Raw genomic sequence first — 20,960 nt, forward strand, 5'->3', positions numbered from 1 at the left:
ATCACATAAATAGTACTCTTTCAATTCAGAGCCTGTATTTTTCCCAAGTATAATATCCATATCACGCTGAAATCAATTGAATGGGGCAAAGGTTTAGGGTTCAACATTGTGAAATTCCTTAAAATACTCCTACTACAATGTTAAAACATTCTACATTGTGACATTAATTCATTGATATCACGAAATAACTCCTTCATGTATGTATTGTCTGATGTTTGATCAGAGATCTTTTATCAGAGTATCTCTTGTCACACTGATCACAGCTATAAGGTTTCTCTCCTGTGTGCGTTCTCTTATGTAGAGACAGAGAACCAGATGTAGTAAAACTCATCCCACATTGATCACAGCTATAAGGTTTCTCTCCTGTATGTATTCTCTGGTGTTGAGTCAGCTGTCCAGATTGACTAAAACTCTTCCCACATTGAACACAGCTATAAGGTTTCTCTCCTGTGTGTGTTCTCTGGTGTAAAGACAGATGGCCAGATGTAGTAAAACTCTTCCCACATTGACCACAGATATAAGGTTTCTCTCCTGTGTGTGTTCTCTGGTGCACTGTTAGTTCTCCAGATCGACCAAAACCCTTGCCACATTGATCACAGCTATAAGATTTCTCTCCTGAGTGTATTCTCTGGTGTAGAGTCAGATGGCCAGATCGACCAAAACTCTTCCCACATTGACCACAGCTATAAGGTTTCTCTCCTGTGTGTATTCTCTGGTGTAGAGTCAGATGGCCAGATGTAGTAAAACTCTTCCCACATTGACCACAGCTATAAGGTTTCTCTCCTGTGTGTATTCTCTGGTGTTTTGTCAGATGGCCAGATGTAGTAAAACTCTTCCCACATCGACCACAGCTGTAAGGTTTCTCTCCTGTGTGTGTTCTCTGGTGCACTGTCAGCGCTCCAGATTGACCAAAACTCTTCCCACATTGATCACAGCTATAAGGTTTCTCTCCTGTGTGTATTCTCTGGTGCAGAGTCAGATGGCCAGACTTAGTAAAACTCTTCCCACATTGACCACAGCTAAAAGATTTCTCTCCTGTGTGTCTTCTCTGGTGCACTGTCAGCTCTCCAGATTGACCAAAACTCTTCCCACATTGATCACAGCTATAAGGTTTCTCTCCTGTGTGTGTTCTCTGGTGTTTAGTCAGATTGCTAGATGCAGTAAAACTCTTCCCACATTGATCACAGCTAAAAGGTTTCTCTCCTGTGTGTGTTCTCTGATGAATTTTAATGTCTGATGAGGTGAATCTCTTCCCACAGTCAGAGCAGCAGTGAGTTCTCTTCCCTGTGGATCTCTGCAGGTGTTTATTGATGTGTTCTGATCTGGAGAGACTCTTCTCTGCCTCGTCAGCATCATGAGGTTGTTGAGGCTCCCCAGAGGACCCACGGTAGTCCCGTCTCTCTCCTGTGTGAACAACAAAGTCAGATGATTAAAGGCCAACAACAGTGGAAATCCACTGTAAAAGGTGATGCCAACAGTGTAGCCATGATGTTGTACTACAATTGACGTCTGTAATGAATGTTAAAATTATTTGACAATTGTCTTAAATTGAGCAAGAATAGTCATATAATGTCTTGTTTTCACATTAGTAGTAACATCGATTATTGTAGGCTAGAAATAAGTTATTCATGTTGTTGAAACTCTAAGCAGTGTGCCTGACAACTTTTGGTCTCCAATATAGGGCCCTTTCTGTGTTTCCTAAAACTGAGGAACGAGGGCGATGAACATACAATTTGATTGTAGAAACTCCTCCCCGCTAATGAGGAAACCGATAGTTATGGATGTAGTATATCTGGTAATGAGGAAACCACTAGTTATGGATGTAGTATATCTGGTAATGAGGAAACCACTAGTTATGGATGTAGTATATCTGGTAATGAGGAAACCGATAGTTATGGATGTACTATATCTGATTAGAGCAAAAATGTTGAGCAAAGATTTTAGTTTTTCAGTTTTTTCTGAATGTGAATGGGGGAAAACTCAGGGGAGTAACCTCCATTTACAGGTTGCTTATGAGTGCATTTCACACTACTTTGGATTATAATTGTAAGGCTCGTTTGAATGTCCTGTGTAATATAATGTTTGCTACAGTATTAAGAAATATGTTTAATTATTGAAGAATCGCATTAATGACAGTATCTATTTGGGTGTTGTCAATAAAGTTATGATTTTTTAAATGTATTTTTAATTACATTTTTCCCCCACCTTTATTTAACCAGGTGTCCAGATGAGAACAAGTTCTCATTCACAACTGCCACCTGACCAAGATAAAGCAAAGCAGTGCGACAAAAAAACAAGCACAGAGTTACACATGGGATAAACAAAAGTACAGTCAATAACACAATATAAAAATCTATATACAGTGTGATGGAGTAAGGAGGTAAGGCAATAAACAGGCCATGCTATGGGTGGGTGTTGCTATGGTGACCAGTGAGCTGAGTTAAGGCGGAGCGTTACCTAGCAAAGACTTATAGATGACCTGGAGCCAGTGGGTTTAGCGATGAATATGTAGCGAGGACCAGCCAACGAGAGCATACAGGTCACAGTGGTGGGTGGTATATGGGGCTTTGGTGACAAAATGGATGACACTGTGATGGACTGCATCCAGTTCGCTGAGTAGAGTGTTGGAGGCTATTTTGTAAATGACATCACCGAAGTCAAGGATCGGTAGGATAGTCAGTTTTACAAGGGTATGTTTGGCAGCGTGAGTGTAGGAGGTTTTGTTGTGAAATAGGAAGCATATTCTAGATTTAATTTGGGATTGGAGATGTTTAATGTGAGTCTGGAAGGAGAGTTTACAGTCTAACCAGACACCTAGGTATTTGTAGTTGTCCACATATTCTAAGTCAGAACCGTCCAGAGTAGTGATGCTAGTCGGGCGGATGAGGGCAGCGATAGGTTGAAGAGCATTTAGTTTTACTAGCATATAAGAGCAGTTGGAGGCCACGGAAGGAGAGTTGTATGACATTGAAGCTCATTTGGAGGTTTGTTAACACAGTGTCCAAAGAAGGGCCAGGTGTATACAGAATGGTGTCGTCTGCGTAGAGGTGGATCAGAGAATCACCCGCAGCAAGAGCGACATCATTGATATATACAGAGAAAAGAGTCGGCCAGAGAATTGAACCCTGCGGTACCCCATAGAGACTGCCAGAGGTCTGGACAACAGGCCCTCCGATTTGACACACTGAACTCTGTCTGCAAAGTAGTTGGTGAAGCTGGGGAGGCAGTCATTTGAGAAACAAAGGTTGTTGAGTCTGCCGATAAGAATGTGGAGATTGACAGAGTCGAAAGCCTTGCCTTAACCTTTATCACTAGACACCTCATAGTGAGTTACAGGTAGGAATCAGCAATGAATCCCAATAATGAGACACCTCTGGGGAGGGGTGTCAACAACATTTAAAAAAAAATATATATACAGTGGGGAGAACAAGTATTTGATACACTGCCGATATTGCAGGTTTTCCTACTTATAAAGCATGTAGAGGTCTGTAATTTTTTATCATAGGTACACTTCAACTGTGAGTGAAGGAATCTGAAACAAAAATCCAGAAAATCACGTTGTATGATTTTTAAGTAATTAATTTGCATTTTATTGCATGACATAAGTATTCGATCACCTACCAACCAGTAAGAATTCTGGCTCTCACAGACCTGTTAGTTTTTCTTTAAGAAGCACTCCTGTTCTCCACTCATTACCTGTATTAACTGCACCTGTTTGAACTCGTTACCTGTACAAAAAGACACCTGTCCACACACACAATCAAACAGACTCCAACCTCTCCACAATGGCCAGGACCAGAGAGCTGTGTAAGGACATCAGTGATAAAATTGTAGACCTGCACAAGGCTGGGATGGGCTACAGGACAATAGGCAAGCAGCTTGGTGAGAAGGCAACAACTGTTGACGCAGAAGTTCAAGATGATGGTCAATCACCCTCTGTCTGGGGCTCCATGCAAGATCTCACCTCGTGGGGCATCAATGATCATGAGGAAGGTGAGGGATCAGCCCAGAACTACAAGGCAGGACCTGGTCAATGACCTGAAGAGAGCTGGGACCACAGTCTCAATGAAAACCATTAGTAACACACTATGCAGTCATGGATTAAAATCCTGCAGCGCACGCAAGGTCCCCCTGCTCAAGCCAGCGCATGTCCAGGCCCGTCTGAAGTTTGCCAATGACCATCTGGATGATCCAGAGGAGGAATGGGAGAAGGTCATGTGGTCTGATGAGACAAAAATAAAGCTTTTTGGTCTAAACTCCACTCGCCGTGTTTGGAGGAAGAAGAAGGATGAGTACAACCCCAAGAACACCATCCCAACCGTGAAGCACGGAGGTGGAAACATCATTTTTGGGGATGCTTTTCTGCAAAGGGGACATGACGACTGCACCGTATTGACGGGAGGATGGATGAGCCCATGTATTGCGAGATCTTGGCCGACAACCTCCTTCCCTCAGTAAGAGCATTGAAGATGGGTCATGGCTGGGTCTTCCAGCATGACAACGTCCCGAAACACACAGCCAGGGCAACTAAGGAGTGGCTCCGTAAGAAGCATCTCAAGGTCCTGGAGTGGCCTAGCCAGTCCCTAGACCTGAACCCAATAGAAAATCTTTGGATGGAGCGGAAAGTCCGTATTGCCCAGCGACAGCCCCAAAACCTGACAGATCTGGAGAAGGTCTATATGGGCCAAAATCCCTGCTGCAGTGTGTGCAAACCTGGTCAAGAACTACAGGAAACGTATCTCTGTAATTGCAAACAAAGGTTTCTGTACCAAATATTAAGTTCTGCTTTTCTGATGTTTCAAATACTTATGTCATGCAATAAAATGCAAATTAATTACTTAAAAATCATACAATGTGATTTTCTGGATTTTTGTTTTAGATTCCGTCTCTCACAGTTGAAGTGTACCTATGATACAAATTACAGACCTCTACATGCTTTATAAGTAGGAAAACCTGCAAAATCGTCAGTGTATCAAATACTTCTTCTCCCCACTGTATAGTGTTTTATGATAAACCGTTTTTTTACAAATCCGTCAAGACACCAACTTAGACTTTACAGTGAAATGCTTTACTTACAAGCCCTTAACCAACAGTGCAGTTCAAGAAGAAGAAAACGTTTACCAAGTAGACTAAAATAAAAAGTAATAATAAAAAGTAACACAATGAGAATAACGAGGCTATATACAGGGGGCACTGGTACCGAGTCAGTGTGGAGGCTATATACAGGGGGCACCGGTACTGAGTCAGTGTGCGGGGGTACAGGCTAGTTGAGGTAATCTGTACATGGTGGGGGCGTAGTGACTATGCATAGGTAACAAACAACCAGCGAGTAGCAGCAGTGCACAAAATGGAGGGGGGTGGGGGGGGGGGGGTCAATGTAAATTGTCTGGTGGCGATTTCATGAATTGTTCAGCAGTCTTATGTCTTGGGGGAAGAAGCTGTTGAGGAGGCTTTTGGTCCTAGACTTGGTGCTCCGGTACCACTTGCCGTGCAGTAGCAGAGAAAACAGTTTATAACTTGAGTGACTGGAGTCTCTGACAATGTTGTGGGCTTTCCTCTGACACCGCCTATTATATAGGTCCTGGATGGCAGGAAGCTTGGCCACAGTGATGTACTGGGCCGTTCGCACTACCCTCTGTAGCGCCGAGCAGTTGCCATACCAGGTGGTGATGCAACCGGTCAGGATGCTCTCGATGGTGCAGCTGTATTACCTTTTGAGGATCTGGGGACCCATGCCAAATCTTTTCAGTCTCCTGAGGGGGAAAAGGTTTTGTTGTGCTCTCTTCATGACTGTCTTGGTATATTCCCACCTGGGTGATTGAAAGATGAACTGAGGTCCACACTCCAGTCCAGATGATGGTGGTAATGCACCTTAAAGTTGGTTTCCAACCGCCATATTTAGTCCAAAGAAAAAGAAGCCGAAAGGAAGGTGAAATTACGAGAAACGAATTTGGTTTACCGTTTGGGGTATTGCAACTGGTTACTTATTTTGATGTGATATGAAAGTATTGTGTGAAATTATTCTCAATTGATATGAAAGTGCAGCGATTTATGTTTCTAGAAATGTATCGCAATTGAGAATGGATTCACATTTAGATGGAATATGTGACTATTTTAGCTGCAGAGCCAGTCTACCTCTGAAAATAACATACAGTCCTTGGACCTTGAGGAGTAACGGGGGCAGCAATCAGCAGTAGAAACAATAACAAAGCGTACTCCCTGCCTGTTTCGGTAAAAAGCATATTGGGCTAAGCTAATAGGAGATATTGAGGACTACAGTATTTCAGGCATTGTCATTGGATGCATTTGATCAATTGTTAACGTTTTGTTGATGGTCCACTCTTGATGTTCTACACGTTACAGTGTAGCTTCAGCCATTCCTACAGAACAACATTAAAGTGTAGAACCCCTTTACTGCATATTGGTTCAACGACTGCAGAGACGGTACTTACTGGTGTTAAACAGATCTCCAACCTCCTCTTCTTTCACACCAAAAACTGCATCCTCCTCTTTCTCATCCTCCTCTTCTTTCACTGTAACATCCTCCTCCTCTTTCACTCTGAACGCATCTTCCTCTTCCTTCACTGAAACGTCTTTCTCTTCTTCTTTCACTGTAACAGCCTCACCCTCTACTTCTTGTTTTACTGTGACCTCCTCCTCTTTCACAAGAGCTTCTTTCTCCGTCCAGCAGACCGCCTCTTCTTTAACAGGAGGTGGGATGTTTAGGGAGCTCATGGTCGGGGATGTTAGCTAGCTAGCTATCTAGCTATCATTAGCGACTAGGCTAGTGCTAACTAAACCAGCCAGCTACTATAGCTGACTAATACAAAATAACGTAATATTAAATTAAATAGGTTAACAAGTTGATACGACAGAAGTGTGTCGAAAACACAGTAGCTAATATACACCGAAAGCGTATAAATTGCTTGAATCTTTCGGCTGTGTTGGCTAGCAAGCTACCGAGGTGGTTGACGAGCTGTTTATGAAGAACCGTCCACTAGGTTATACGTCACGCTGGCAGCATCGCCTGAAAGACGCACATCGCCGTCTGCTGACTGGAGGGGAAATGCAGTTGAGGATCATATTTTATTTTTCGACAAAAGATTATTTTAAATGGATTTAATTAAATAATACTATTATATTGAGACATACAAAGACAGGAATGTGTTGATTGATTAGTGAGAATAAAAAATGTTTACCACAGCATATTTAAGGCAGTTTCATTAAGTTATACTACATCTAAATAAGTAGCTAGCTACTGTAGGTCTATACTGCTCCTACACGGTGTAACAATACATCATGTAGATGTATATAATGAACAGACTAGGTCTATACTGCTCCTACATGGTGTAACAATACATCATGTAGATGTATATAATGAACAGACTAGGTCTATACTGCTCCTACATGGTGTAACAATACATCATGTAGATGTATATAATGAACAGACTAGGTCTATACTGCTCCTACATGGTGTAACAATACATCATGTAGATGTATATAATGAACAGACTAGGTCTATACTAGTCTGGTCTAGGTCTATACTGCTCCTACATGGTGTAACAATACATCATGTATATAATGAACAGACTAGGTCTATACTAGTCTGGTCTAGGTCTATACTGCTCCTACATGGTGTAACAATACATCATGTATGTAATGAACAGACTAGGTCTATACTGCTGCTACATTTTTAGTATTATAATTTTATATTTACTTAACCTTTATTTAACCAGGTCGGCCAGTTGAGAACAAGTTCTCATTTACAACTTAATTTGGGAACGAAAGTTTTACAAAGTGAAAACAGCACCCCCTATTGAGAAAAGGTTAATGAACAGTCCAGCAGGCATCAGCTATGTAGCCCAGTGATCATAGGGTCCAGTGAACAGCAATATATGAACCAGGGAAGCCGTTAGGTAGTCGTTACTATGCTAGCCGGGAGCCGCGCCTGGGTCGAGGCTAACTAGTGCTAGCTTCGCGACAAGGGTGTCACCGACGTCTGGCAAAGGCCGGTTGAGGGCACATCTGACGGAATTGCGTTGGCAGACCAGTCGTGATGGATCGGCGGTGCTCCGTGTCGACAAAGGGTCCAGGCCAACTGGCAAAAGAGGTATTGTAGCTGGAGTAATTTTGTTTGCTAGCCGGGAGATGCACCTGGCTCGAGGCTAACTGGTGCTAGCTTCGGGACAAGGGTGTTAGCCACTGTAGCCAATCCGGTGCAAAGGTCCAGAACTTACGGCAGGAATCCGGTGATGTAGAGGCTTCTAGTCGTCTTAGTGAAGAGTCTGGGAGGCATCAGCTGTGTAGCCGAGTGATCATAGGGTCCACTAAGCAGGCCGGGAGATGGGCCTGGCTCAAGGCTAGCTTCGGGGCTGGGCCATTCGGTAGCAGCTAGCCAGCTGCGATTATCCGGTGTAATGGTCCAGAGCTTACGGCAGGAATACGGTGATGTAGTGGAGAAAAACAGTCCGATATGCTCAGGGTTGATATCGCGCTGTGCAGACTGGCAGGTGTTATCCAGGCTAAAAGCGGCTGGTGTCTGAGCTAAAAAGGTAAAGGCCGCTAGCAGTGGCTAACAATGACTAAATAGCTAGTAGCTAATTAGCTGGTTAGCTTCTGATGGCTAGCTGCTGATGGAGGTTCTAGCTATAAGGTCAAAAAAAAAAAAAAATGCTGATCCGTATCATAATGGGTGAGGCGGGTTGCCGGAAGGTATATTTAATTTAAAAATGGAAAAAGATTTAAATATATTGCAATATATACAAAAAAAGACGAAAAATACATACCATTTACAACAAACAGGTCTTAATGCTACACCACCTTGGATTACAAGATGACTCAGTTAAAAACCATTGGATTTAGCAAACTCTGAAATGATTTAGTATTTCTGTGCCCATGAAAACTGTTGCATTTCAGAATACAAAAAAACTGTCCCACAGCAAGATCCAGTATTTAAGTTGAAGTTCATCATATGACAAGTGTAACGTTATGACTATAACTACTGTTCCCTGAAGGAGGGAAACTAGGTACAACATACTATTAAATCCACGCCTCGCTGGAAGCACCACCGTCCACAGGTGATGAGAGTGAGGCTTGGATTTATTCCTTAAAATGTAATGCCGCTCTTCACCAGCCCAGGAAAGGGCAGGGCCAAACAGGTGTTGAACCACGATTCCCTCCTTAAGGGAAGAGTAATTATAATCAAAGTTACACTCCCTTTCAGTTGGTCAACTTCGGAACAACATACTATGGGGAAATACAATCATTCCCCATGCCGACCCAAACGGATACTAAATGAAACGTCCCCTGGCAGACCACCCAGACCTGACCCCGCAAGATGCGTCAGTTGTCAATTTATTCATTGTCTTTTGTTTGAAACACTCCTGTCAATGTTGAGTAAGGATGCACACCTGATTACCCATATAGTAGTAGGACTAGTCTACCTGGTTACACATATAGGAAGTAGGACTAGTCTACCTTGTTACACATATAGGAAGTAGGACTAGTCTACCTGGTTACACATATAGAAGTAGGACTAGTCTACCTGGTTACACATATAGGAAGTAGGACTAGTCTACCTGGTGACACATATAGAAGTAGGACTAGTCTACCTGGTTACCCATATAGTAGTAGGACTAGTCTACCTGGTTACACATATAGAAGTAGGACTAGTCTACCTGGCCGGCACACAAATGTAGGCCTATAAATGTGCCCATTTGGGGATGTCTGATAGTATTTCTGATTGTCTTAACGCTGAACCACTAATGAGTTGTGGAGCTTCTCAAAGGAATTTCTTCTTCACATCCAAACAGCAAGTAAACAAAGTCTAATCACAATCAATTGCGAATGACAATAGTTCCTTAAAGTATTTTTGTAAAATATTTCCAGCTCTCGCCATTTCGATAAACACACGGCATAAAAGGGAAAATGTAATGCTCTGATCCAGTGGAAATGTCATAAAATACCTGATTACTGTCAAGAACTGTCAAGAACTCACTGGAGCATGAACCTGAGGGCCTAGAATATTTTATACAATGTTGCAAGCTTGCTATCCGAGTTTCCTGACCCAGTTGATAGTTGATACAATGTTTCAAGTTTGTAGTAGACAGGCCATTTGCAGCCAATGTGATTTCTAGGATATTTATTTTTATCAGGATATTTTCTACCTGCAGAATGCAATGTTTTCATTTGTTGGCTTTATGTAGGCTATTTTTTTACATAGTTGGCAATGGCAATAAAAGTTATTTAGATTTGTATAATTTTCATTTAGATAGATTGTAGATTAATCACAGACAATAATTTTGAGATACTATTATAAATTAAATGAAACTGTTCCAGTAAAATGTGCATATGAAAATCATAACTGGCACGCAGATTGGTAGAAATGGTCAGATAAATTGGCACTCCAACTGGAAAAGGTTGCAGACTGATGGTGTAGTCAATTACTAGTCTATTAGTCTATCTATCTGTAGTCTATTAGTCTATTACTGAAAACTTCAGGAGCAAAACGGCAGAATTTACGAAGTCCAGCAACGGAGGGGGGACTCCCTCTGGTCGGGTTGTGTTGACGACCGGCTCCCTCTGGTCGGGTTGTGTTGACGACCGGCTCCCTCTGGTCGGGTTGTGTTGACGACCGGCTCCCTCTGGTCGGGTTGTGTTGACGACCGGCTCCCTCTGGTCGGGTTGTGTTGACGACCGGCTCCCTCTGGTCGGGTTGTGTTGACGACCGGCTCCCTCTGGTCGGGTTGTGTTGACGACCGGCTCCCTCTGGTCGGGTTGTGTTGACGACCGGCTCCCTCTGGTCGGGTTGTGTTGACGACCGGCTCCCTCTGGTCGGGTTGTGTTGACGAGCGGCTCCCTCTGGTTATGACTTCGAGTCATTTGTGTGTCTTAATTATTTGATCCAACAGAATGCTTAAAGCATCAGACAAGTTCAGTACGTATATTTGATTTTATAAAAACACATGGGGCGATTGGTAGAAAGAACAGATGACTCTTGGTTGACCAAGATGTATTTTAGTTGGGGACAGCACTAGAACATGATTTTGGGGCTCCCGAGTGGCGCAGCGGACACTGCATCTCAGTGCTTGAGGCGCCACTACAGACACCCTGGATCAAATCCAGGCTGTATCACAACCGGCCGTGATTGGGAGTCCCATAGGGCGGCGCACAATTGGCCCAGCATCGTCCGGTGTAGGCAGTCATTGTAAATAAGAATTTGTTCTTAACTGACTTAACTGACTTAACTGAAATAAGGGTTACATTTAAATAAATTTAAAAAACAGTGTTTCATGATAAACCATTTTTTACAAATCCGTCAAGGCACCAACTTTGAGAAGGATTTAAAACAAAGGTTTCAAACCAATTCATGAAGGTAATTGCTTCTAGGTATGTCTTGCCTTTAATGTAAAGGCATGACAAAAAATTGGCTGAATATTATACAATGACTTATCAACAGCTCTAATAATTTGCCTTCACAGGAATTCTTCACTGGCAATTCTAGAATATACTATATAGCCTAGAAACCTGGTTAAACTATCACTATGACATAATGGATGAATTCTAGAATATACTATATATCCTAGAAACCTGGTTAAACTATCACTATGACATCATGGATGAATTCTAGAATATACTATATATCCTAGAAATCTGGTTAAACTATCATTATGACATCATGGATGGCCAGTCCTTGTATTCATAGTGTAGTGAATTCAGGGGGTTGCCCTGAGCTGGACTCAAACCTGGGTCCAGCGACTGTCAAGCCAACACCTTATAACTGTTACACCAAGATGTCTGAACTTCTTGACGTGTTCGCTAGGTGTTGAGTTAGGGTTGCTACAATAGCTTTCTCTATGAATTTGAGAGTGGTTACATTTCTCCAGCCCCATCCCTCAGCTGTTTACCAAACCAAGACTCTTGGCAGCCATTTTGTTGCTGTTTAAATACTAGGTTGTCCCTTTAAAAAAGCCACACATCAATCAACCAATCTGAAGTTGAAACAATAACAAAGCAGTCATTCCACAACTGTTTTGGTAATAAGATGATGATGGGCCTGGAGACATTTAACTACTCTCAAATTCATAGACAGACCTATGGATGAAAGGACTGACCATCCATGATATCAACATTATAGTTAACCATGTTGAGGCTGTTGATTTACATTGTTTCTAAACATTGGAGTAAAAAAAGCTTATTTGGGGTTCTGATGGGGTACAACAGTTTAACTAAGCTCATGAGGCATGTGTTATATTCATCAAAAATCAATGGCTATAAATAATCATTTAAAAGTCAAAATATGGATGTAGCAATTGCCGATTTCCCCTTTAACACCAAAAATCAGTTCAACAACTGCAGAGTTTGTACCTCTGTTTTTAAGACAGTACTTACCAGTGGTAATCACGGCCCGGTTTCTCAAAACCATCTTATGGCTAAGTTCATCTTTAGAACCACTGGATGCCTTAAATTGCGTTTGGGAAATCGGGCCCAGATATCCAGTTTCCTCCTCCTCTTCTTCCGATGAGACCGTAATCTCCCCATCCTCCGCTTTCACTTCAAAAACTGAATCCTCCTCATCTTTTACTGTCACACCCTCCTCCTCTTTCACTGTAACGTCTTCCTCTTCTTCTTTCCCTGTAACAGCCTCACCCTCTACTTGTTTTTGTATTGTAACATCCTTCTCTTCCTCCTCCTCTTTGATGAGAGCTTCTTTCTCCGTCCAACAGACCGTCTCTTCTTCAGCAGGAAGAGAGTCATTTAGTGAACTCATGGTCGGAGATGTTAGCTAGCTAGGCTAATGCTAACTTAACCAGTCCGCTAGCTGAATAATAACAACAGCACCGTAAATATGAAATTAAATAGGATAACTAACTAACTAGACGACAGACAAGGGTTTAAAATACAGTGGCTAATATACACTAAAGCGTCTAAAGAGCTTTATGGGTTCGGCTATTTTGGCTAGCAAGCTACCGAGGTGGCGGACTAACTGTTGCTGCTGCTGAAAGAAGCGTTCCGTCCACTAGATTATACGTCACACTAACAGCATTGCGTTCCGTCCACTAGATTATACGTCACACTAACAGCATTGCCTTAAAATCGCCCACCGCCATCAGCTGACTGCAGTGGGTAACGCTCAGTCTGAACCTCTGACTGCGATGGAGATGTGCGACTTTAAGACAATGACGCTAGTGTGACGTAAAATATATATTATAATGTTCAGACAAAAAGTTAGTGTAGGAAGCATGAGTTTTTACTCACCAGTGTAACAATACAGTGTGGTTAAAGACTTAGTAACTTAGTTATGTTCACGATCTGGTTCCCTATAAGCACAACCAGTTGTGTTTTTGAATGATCACATATGTATTAATTTATTTCGGGAATCTGGGTAATCCTCAGCAGATTTATGGAGAATTGCTGTGGGTGAGTTCAAAATGGAATAGTCCCGGGATAGAAATATAAAAAGTTGACATTACATCATAAAATCCACGTTTTAAATCATACATTAGCAATTTATGTTTTAGTAACTACTGTTGTTGGTTTGGTGTCAAGTAAGCCTCTCTTTATATGTTATTTGCCAAATCTCAGTTTTCCATGTGGGTTTTATGCTAAAGTTCCCTCTTTCAAATTGGTATCTAACTGGAAAATGCATCTTCTTTAGGAGTGCTATTTATATCCTGTCGACTACTGATCATTCATCCACACTGTGTGTCTCATCAATGCAGGTCATTTATGACAAATGTATAGAGTATATGTTTTATAAATTCATGAACACCAGCCAGTTCATCAGCCCGGTTTTGTTAGTTTAGGTGTGTTATACTTCTTAACCACCAGAGGGGGACATTTAGTCATTTTCCAGGTTAATTTGATATATTTTGATACTAAAATGGATGACAGTTTATTCTGATGTAGTGAATATGAGACACATGGAAACAATTGATTCATTTATAATAGTAAATTATGAATTAGTTGGAATTGTTAAATCCACTATACGATCACAATGACTTTGATAGACATTTCAATTGTTTTTTTGTTAGTATATTATAGGGCAGATTAATGGAGAATTGCTGTGGGAGTGCTATTTATATCCCGTCACTACTGATCATTCATCCATACTGTGTGTGTCCCATCATTGCAGCTTTGGAAATAAATGAACTATCCATCCATTGCTCCTTCCTGTGTTGACTCACTGACTTGAGAGACCAGGAAGGTCACACTAGCTCGATAGGTTGATATCTAGCTCAAGCGTCACCTCATGCTTTTCATTAACTGTGTGGTTGTGTTATCTAGTGGGAACCTGTTAGCACGGTGGGCTCTGGTGCATTCTTGCCGTGGGCTCAAGACGACAGAGGAAATCAACCTGCTTGCTCCTTTTTGTTTTGTCAACTTTTCGATATGGATGTTAATCAGCTCACTGGTCAAGATAACAACACAACAACGGTAGCACGCGCTGTAACGTGTTACATTTGATACCGGAGCTACGAGGCATGCGCTGAAATCGCTTAGCAGTAAACTTCAAAGCAGTGTGTCACTTTATCAGCAGTGATCAATGAAGTTTGAAGCTTCATTTCGTCCCTAATCTTTTGATATGCAAACATGTTCAACACACATCATGTTTTAGTTGGGTTCTAACTGGTCTCCGGTAGTTGGGCTCCAGCTCACTGACCATAGTCACTACTTTTCAGCATGTTTTCTGTGAATTAGACTACGGGAGTTTTGTAACATTTTCCACCTTGGCTTATTGCTAGCACGCTGACTGACTTCTGGAATCTATCTATTTTGGATGTGGGGGATTTTCCCTCATTCTGTATGTTGCTGCTCTTTTGACCTGCAGTTAATGTTAGCTGGCTGGCTAAGATAACTGCATATAGCTAATGTTAGCTGGCTAAGATAACTGCATATAGCTAATGTTAGCTGGCTGGCTAAGATAACTGCATATAGCTAACGTTAGCTGGCTGGCTAAGATAACTGCATATAGCTAATGTTAGCTGGCTGGCTAAGATAACTGCATATAGCTAATGTTAGCTGGCTAAGATAACTGCATATAGCTAATGTTAGCTGGCTGGCTAAGATAACTGCATATAGCTAACGTTAGTTGGTTGGCGTGCATATAGCTAATGTTAGCTGGCTGGCTAAGATAACTGCATATAGTTAACATTCTTTGATTGGTTAGATGGCGTTATGTATTTCCAAAACTGTGGTTTACTTTAATCACTCAAATCATGAGTTCAAATTATTGGTTTAATTTAAAGTTATACATTTTAAGTTATTTCTGTTGTAGTTTACATCATAGGGAATAGGCTGGTCCTCCATATTACATCACACCTTACTTTGGCATTCTTCTGATTTCTGATTGGTTTAAGACAGACAGACAGACAGACAGACAGTGTGTTATAACAGAGTGATCTCACTAGGTGACAAGGTGAGTCTCTTCTCCCTGACCTGGTGGTTATAATGACCTGGTGGTAATAATGACCTGGTGGTAATAATGACCTGGTGGTTATAATGACCTGGTGGTTATAATGACCTGGTGGTAATAATGACCTGGTGGTTATAATGACCTGGTGGTTATAATGACCTGGTGGTAATAAAGACCTGGTGGGACTAATGACCTGGTGGTTATAATGACCTGGTGGTTATAATGACCTGGTGGTAATCATGACTTGGTGGTTATAATGACCTGGTGGTTCTAATGACCTGGTGGTTATAATGACCTGGTGGTAATAATGACTTGGTGGTTATAATGACCTGGTGGTTATAATGACCTGGTGCTTATAATGACCTGGTGCTTATAATGACCTGGTGGTTATAATTGTTACGCACGCCTCTATAAAGAAGGAACGCAACTCCCTGCTGCAACTCAACTCTCCGTGAAGCGAAAGAGGTATGGACATGAGCAATTGATAATGTGGGAAAAAAGCTGACACTTGTACATTATCAATTGCAATTTGTTCAAAGGAATAAGAAATTGCTTTAATGATGTGCACAAGTGACTAGATGATTTGGAATTTGTACAAGTAGTATCAAGAATTACACTTTTGATCTAAGAAATGCACCAAAGCGACTGAGGAAAACTGTAATCCCTTTCCCAGTGGAATACAACCTAACAGACAAGAAGCCATTCTTCACAAAACAGTATGAATACAAACAATGGCAGGGCTGATTTGTGATGAAGAGGGTATGGGCCATTAAAAAAGCCATCACCTACAGAGAGATGAACCTGGAGAAGAGTCCCCTAAGCAAGGTGGTCATTGTGCTCTGTTCACAAACATAAACACACCCCACAGAGCCCCTGGACAACAGCACAATTAGACCCAACCAAATCATGAGAAAACAAAAAGATAATTACTTGACACATTGGAAAGAATTAACAAAAAAACAGAGAAAACTAGAATGCTATTTGGCCCTAAACAGAGAGTACACAGTGGCAGAATACCTGACCACTGTGACTGACCCAAACTTAAGGAAAGCTTTGACTATGTACAGACTCAGTGAGCATAAATGTCAAATGTGTGATTTCATGAACTGGTACATACAAGAAAACCAGGTTTTAAAGTTCTGTTCAATAGCCATCCCATTATTACAAAACATTTGAAAGGCTAAGTCTATCATCTCCTGAGAAGTGGTAACTATTCACATGAACTTTTCAAAGAGGTTTGGTGCCCCCTGGTGGCTGAACCCGAGATCAATGAGAGATCTTGTCAGAAACAATGACAGAGTCCCACTTCTCTGTCATTGCACAAACTAGAGAGGGGGAAAAATGTGTGAAAATCAATACAGATAATCCTTTAAAATATGGGACATTTAGCCCACCGGGAAGTATTTTTAATCATCATTTGAATATTTCGGCAATTGGTCGAAAAAGTGACAGAGTGCCACCTCCGTGCACCTGGTATTATTTTGGGTTACCAGGCACGATTTTCAAAAGTGTCTTAAATGCTTTTTAGGGGGCATACAGACCTGCCCGCTATGGGAACACCATACTACGGCCCCAAGTCAATGGGGGCCGGCCTGAGGGATTTATGGAGGTTTTAAAAAGATTCTGGCCTGATCCATCCGTGCACCTGGTATTATTTTGGGTTACCAGGCACAATTTTTTTAAATTAGCAAAACACTGTATTTAACCCACTGTAGCACTGTCCCCCTTAGCAAGCAATGGACCCCAGCAACCCAATGAAGCCATTAAGAACCATATTCAAAAATACACCTGGTAACCTGTTCAATCACCAGGCGCACGGCTCAACAAAGTTGAGTGTGAACTTCTGTGTGGACTTAGAAATTTTTTGTCTGGGAAAAAAATATATATAAATAAAATAAAATTGCAGCTGTCTTTGATATGCTCAAAACGAACTAACTGCTATCTTGAAATGTTGAAAAAGTGTTTTTAAATAATTATCCTATCATTTGAAAATTAGTTGAAAGGCTAAGGGAATCATCTCCTGAGAGGAGGTTGGAGATGATTCTCTTAGCCTTTCAACTAATTTGCAAATGCCTATTTTAAAAGGATGGCTATTTAAAAACACTTTTTCAACATTTCAAGATAGCAGTTAGTTCAGTTTGATGTAAATAAAGACAGCTGCAACTTTATTTTATTCATTTTCAGTTTTTGGTAAAAAAAATACTTTTGAAAATGAGTAAAATAAAGATGCAGCTATCATATTTTAGTCAGAATGTGGTACACCTGTGCTGGCTTGTCCATCTCGTTAGTCAGAATGTGTTACACCTGTGCTGGCTTGTCCATCTCGTTAGTCAGAATGTGTTACACCTGTGCTGGCTTGTCCATCTCGTTAGTCAGTATGTGTTACACCTGTGCTGGCTTGTCCATCTCGTTAGGGTTGGATGTTGCATCCAATTGTTAATATTTTAATCAATGGCATTTCCATAGGATGCTCATTAGTCGTTCAGTTGTTAGTCTTCTGTTTTTTATCCTCTTATGTTTGTGTACTAAATATATCTGTTTATTTTCATTGTTTTTTCCTGTGAAGCCATTGTGTTGCATCCATGTCTGAAATGTGCTGTATAAATAAAGCTTGATTTGATTTGAACATATTGAAAAACAAATGAACCCAATGACTGACCAATCAGACTCTTGCAAAACCAATTAACAAAATATGTGCAAAAGCAACACATATCTTGGTCCATCTTAGTATGAAAAACAGTATGAATTCAGTATATCTTCCACTATGTCAAAATAGTGCATGGTATGTACGTTTACTATCACTTTTCAACCAACCTAGTTAATTTGTTAAAAAATGCATTTAAAAAAAAATCAACAATACTTCAAAGGATTCAACTACTGAAAACTATAATGTGAAATGGAAGTTGTTTTCTGTTGTTAGTGAGCATTCTCTTAAGGTGTTAGTTAGTCTTTGGTTTTTCCATTTATGTTTTGAGGTTGGACTTTAGCACGTATAGCTAGTTAGTACGTAGGACGCACTGATTGGTGTCACCTCGTTAGTCAGTATGTGTTACACCTGTGTTGGCTTGTCCATCTCGTTAGTGGGAAGGTGTTTCACCTGAGCTGGTCCAGGTTCTATTTAAGAGTGTCTGGCCCAGTGCTCCAGTTGTCTTGATAGATGTGGAGAGTCAACACCTTTAGTTGCTCCACCTTTTTGGTTTGCTTCCTGTCTTTAAGTTTGCTGTGGGTTTTTCTTTTGTTTGCCTCTTCTTGGGCAGATTTAGTGGGTCTCATGGTTGGTGTCTTTTTGGTCCCAGTTGTTGTTACTAGTCAACTTTCAGTCGACACCCCCATAGTGTCTTTGAGAACCCCTCCTAAAAAACAAGCTTATATTTTGGGTTGGATATTGCATCCAATTAGTGTTTTAATCAATGGCATTTCCTTAGAATGCTCATTGGTCTTTCAGTTGTTAATCTTCTGTTTTTTTTATCCTGTTATTTTTGTGTAATAAGTATTTCTGTTTATTTTCATTGTTTTCTCCTGTGAAGCCATTGTGTTGCATCCATGTCTGAAATGTGCTGTATAAATAAAGCTTGATTTGATTTCAACAAATGAACCCAATGACTGACCAATCAACAGACCCTCCATCTTAGTATGAAACACAGTATCAATCCCACTTTTCCAGCCTGCTGAAGGCATGGTGGAGTGGTAAACACCACCCCCGGCACTACCAGGGGCTTGAGGTGGTCTCCCACAGCTCTGCTGGTGGAGTGGTAAACACCACCCCCGGCTCTACCAGGGGCTTGAGGTGGTCTCCCACAGCTCTGCTTATGTCATGTTCTGTGGCCTTGCAGTTCCATTTCTTGACTGCCCCTGCAACACAGAAAGAAACATATTTAGTCATATTATATAAAACACTCAAAGTAATGGATATGGAGCATCTATGGCCTCAGTTACACCTGGCACCTAAATGTGACTTCTGTCATCTGATCACTCCAAGCTGAATTAGGTTCAGATCTACCAGGATGGGCCTTTGACAGTCTGGACGCAGTCAGGCCACTGAATATAAATAAGCAATGTAAAGAGATGGGGTGAATGAGTGGGGAAAAGTACATTCTATACAAATGACCTTCATAATAACAATCAACTAATGTGTGTGCCTGAGGGGAAATTAACTTTCCTACTACCAAAATGGGTGAGAAATTACACCAAAACCAGTGGACAATTTGCACTGCTACTGAAAAACATCACAGCATGATGTTGCCATGACCACCGCTTCACCGGGATGGTACCGATTTTCTCCAGACATGACACATGACATTCAGGCCAAAGAGTTGGTTTAATCAGACCAGAGAATCTTGTTTCTCATGGTTAGAGTCCTTTAGGTGCCTTTTGGGGGCTAAGCGGGCTGTCATGTGCCTTTTACTGAGGAGTAGCTTCCGTCTGGTCTCTACCATAAAGGCCGGATTTGTTGGAGTACTGCAGAGATGATTGTCCTTCTGGAAGGTTTTCCCATCTCCACAGAGGAACTCTGGAGCTCTGTCAGAGTGACCATCGAGTTTTTGGTCACCTCCTTGACCAAGGCCCTTCTCCCCCGATTTCTCCGTTTGGCCCGGGCAGCCAGCTCTAGGAAGAGTAATGGTGGTTCCTAACTTATTCCATTTAAGAATGAGGGCGTACACTGTGTTCTTGGGGACCTTCAATGCTGCATACATTTTTTGGTACCTTTTCTCCAGATCTGTACCTCAACACATTCTTGTCTCAGAGCTCTAAGGACAATTCCTTTGACCTCATGGCTAAGTTTTTGCTTGTGAGATACTTGTCATTAGAATCTTCTGAGGATTGGTAACTTGGTACCAGAGAGGGGAGAGGTCAGGTTTGTCTTCATAAGTCAATGTATATGTTAAACCATGTGGTGCTAAGTAGAATATCAGAAGGGGAGGAGGACAGTTGTTTTCTTATAGGAACGTTGTTTTCTTATGGGAACATGTCTGTAACTATTCCTAAACCATGTGACGGGATGGAGTTATTAATTGGGGAACCAGTTAGTTATCTCATACAATGTCTGTACGCCAGTCACTCCCTACTTTTCTCATAGGGAGAAGGAGTTTGGCAGTGTTTGGAACCATTGTATTTCCCCTCTGAGGTTGCCCTTATCTTGACCTAGTATTTGACCTAAGAGGCTCACTGTCTGATTTTGAGTTTGTCCAGGTTTGGGAGTATCTAGAAATGACAATTGATATATGCCATTGGATGAGGTAATGTTTTGGTAGACAGTGAAGTATCAAGCATGAGATTTAAACCTTGTCTTGGGAGATCAAACTGAACGATGATTTATAGCTGATGCTGTCTAGCGATAGGATACTCCTCTTTCGGGTAAAGGATTCTTTGTAAGTTGAGAGGGGTGTATCTTGGCTATAAATTAAACTAAGAATTGTTTTGTAAGCACTCTCAGAGAATTCATTTATAGACACTGAATTGATCTGAGAGTCAAAAAAGGGCTTTGGTGAAGCTTGTATATATATTAAAGATGGAATATATAATTTAACTCTGACTTGTGTGTGGT

At 41.3% G+C, this 20,960-nt stretch overlaps 1 protein-coding gene across 2 annotated transcripts in view; it reads right to left on the reverse strand.

Moving 5' to 3' along the window:
* Nucleotides 1–10: 10 nt before the first annotated feature.
* The window catches only part of LOC129845929 (zinc finger protein OZF-like), an 87,009-nt gene continuing 66,059 nt past the window's right edge, over nucleotides 11–20,960 (reverse strand). Inside the window, exons 1-2 of one of the 2 annotated variants that reach the window (XM_055913904.1) lie at nucleotides 12,391–13,105; nucleotides 11–1,404 (exon numbers count right to left, since the gene is read on the reverse strand). In XM_055913904.1, coding sequence (XP_055769879.1) covers nucleotides 194–1,404; nucleotides 12,391–12,769 — 1,590 coding nt within the window. In that variant the 5' untranslated portion in view covers nucleotides 12,770–13,105 and the 3' untranslated portion in view covers nucleotides 11–193. Of the gene's footprint in view, nucleotides 1,405–12,390; nucleotides 13,106–20,960 lie in introns of those variants that run through there. The other variant, XM_055913905.1, reaches the window with a different exon arrangement.

This window comes from Salvelinus fontinalis, unplaced genomic scaffold (genome assembly GCF_029448725.1).
Source record: "Salvelinus fontinalis isolate EN_2023a unplaced genomic scaffold, ASM2944872v1 scaffold_0406, whole genome shotgun sequence".
Lineage (NCBI taxonomy): Eukaryota > Metazoa > Chordata > Actinopteri > Salmoniformes > Salmonidae > Salvelinus > Salvelinus fontinalis.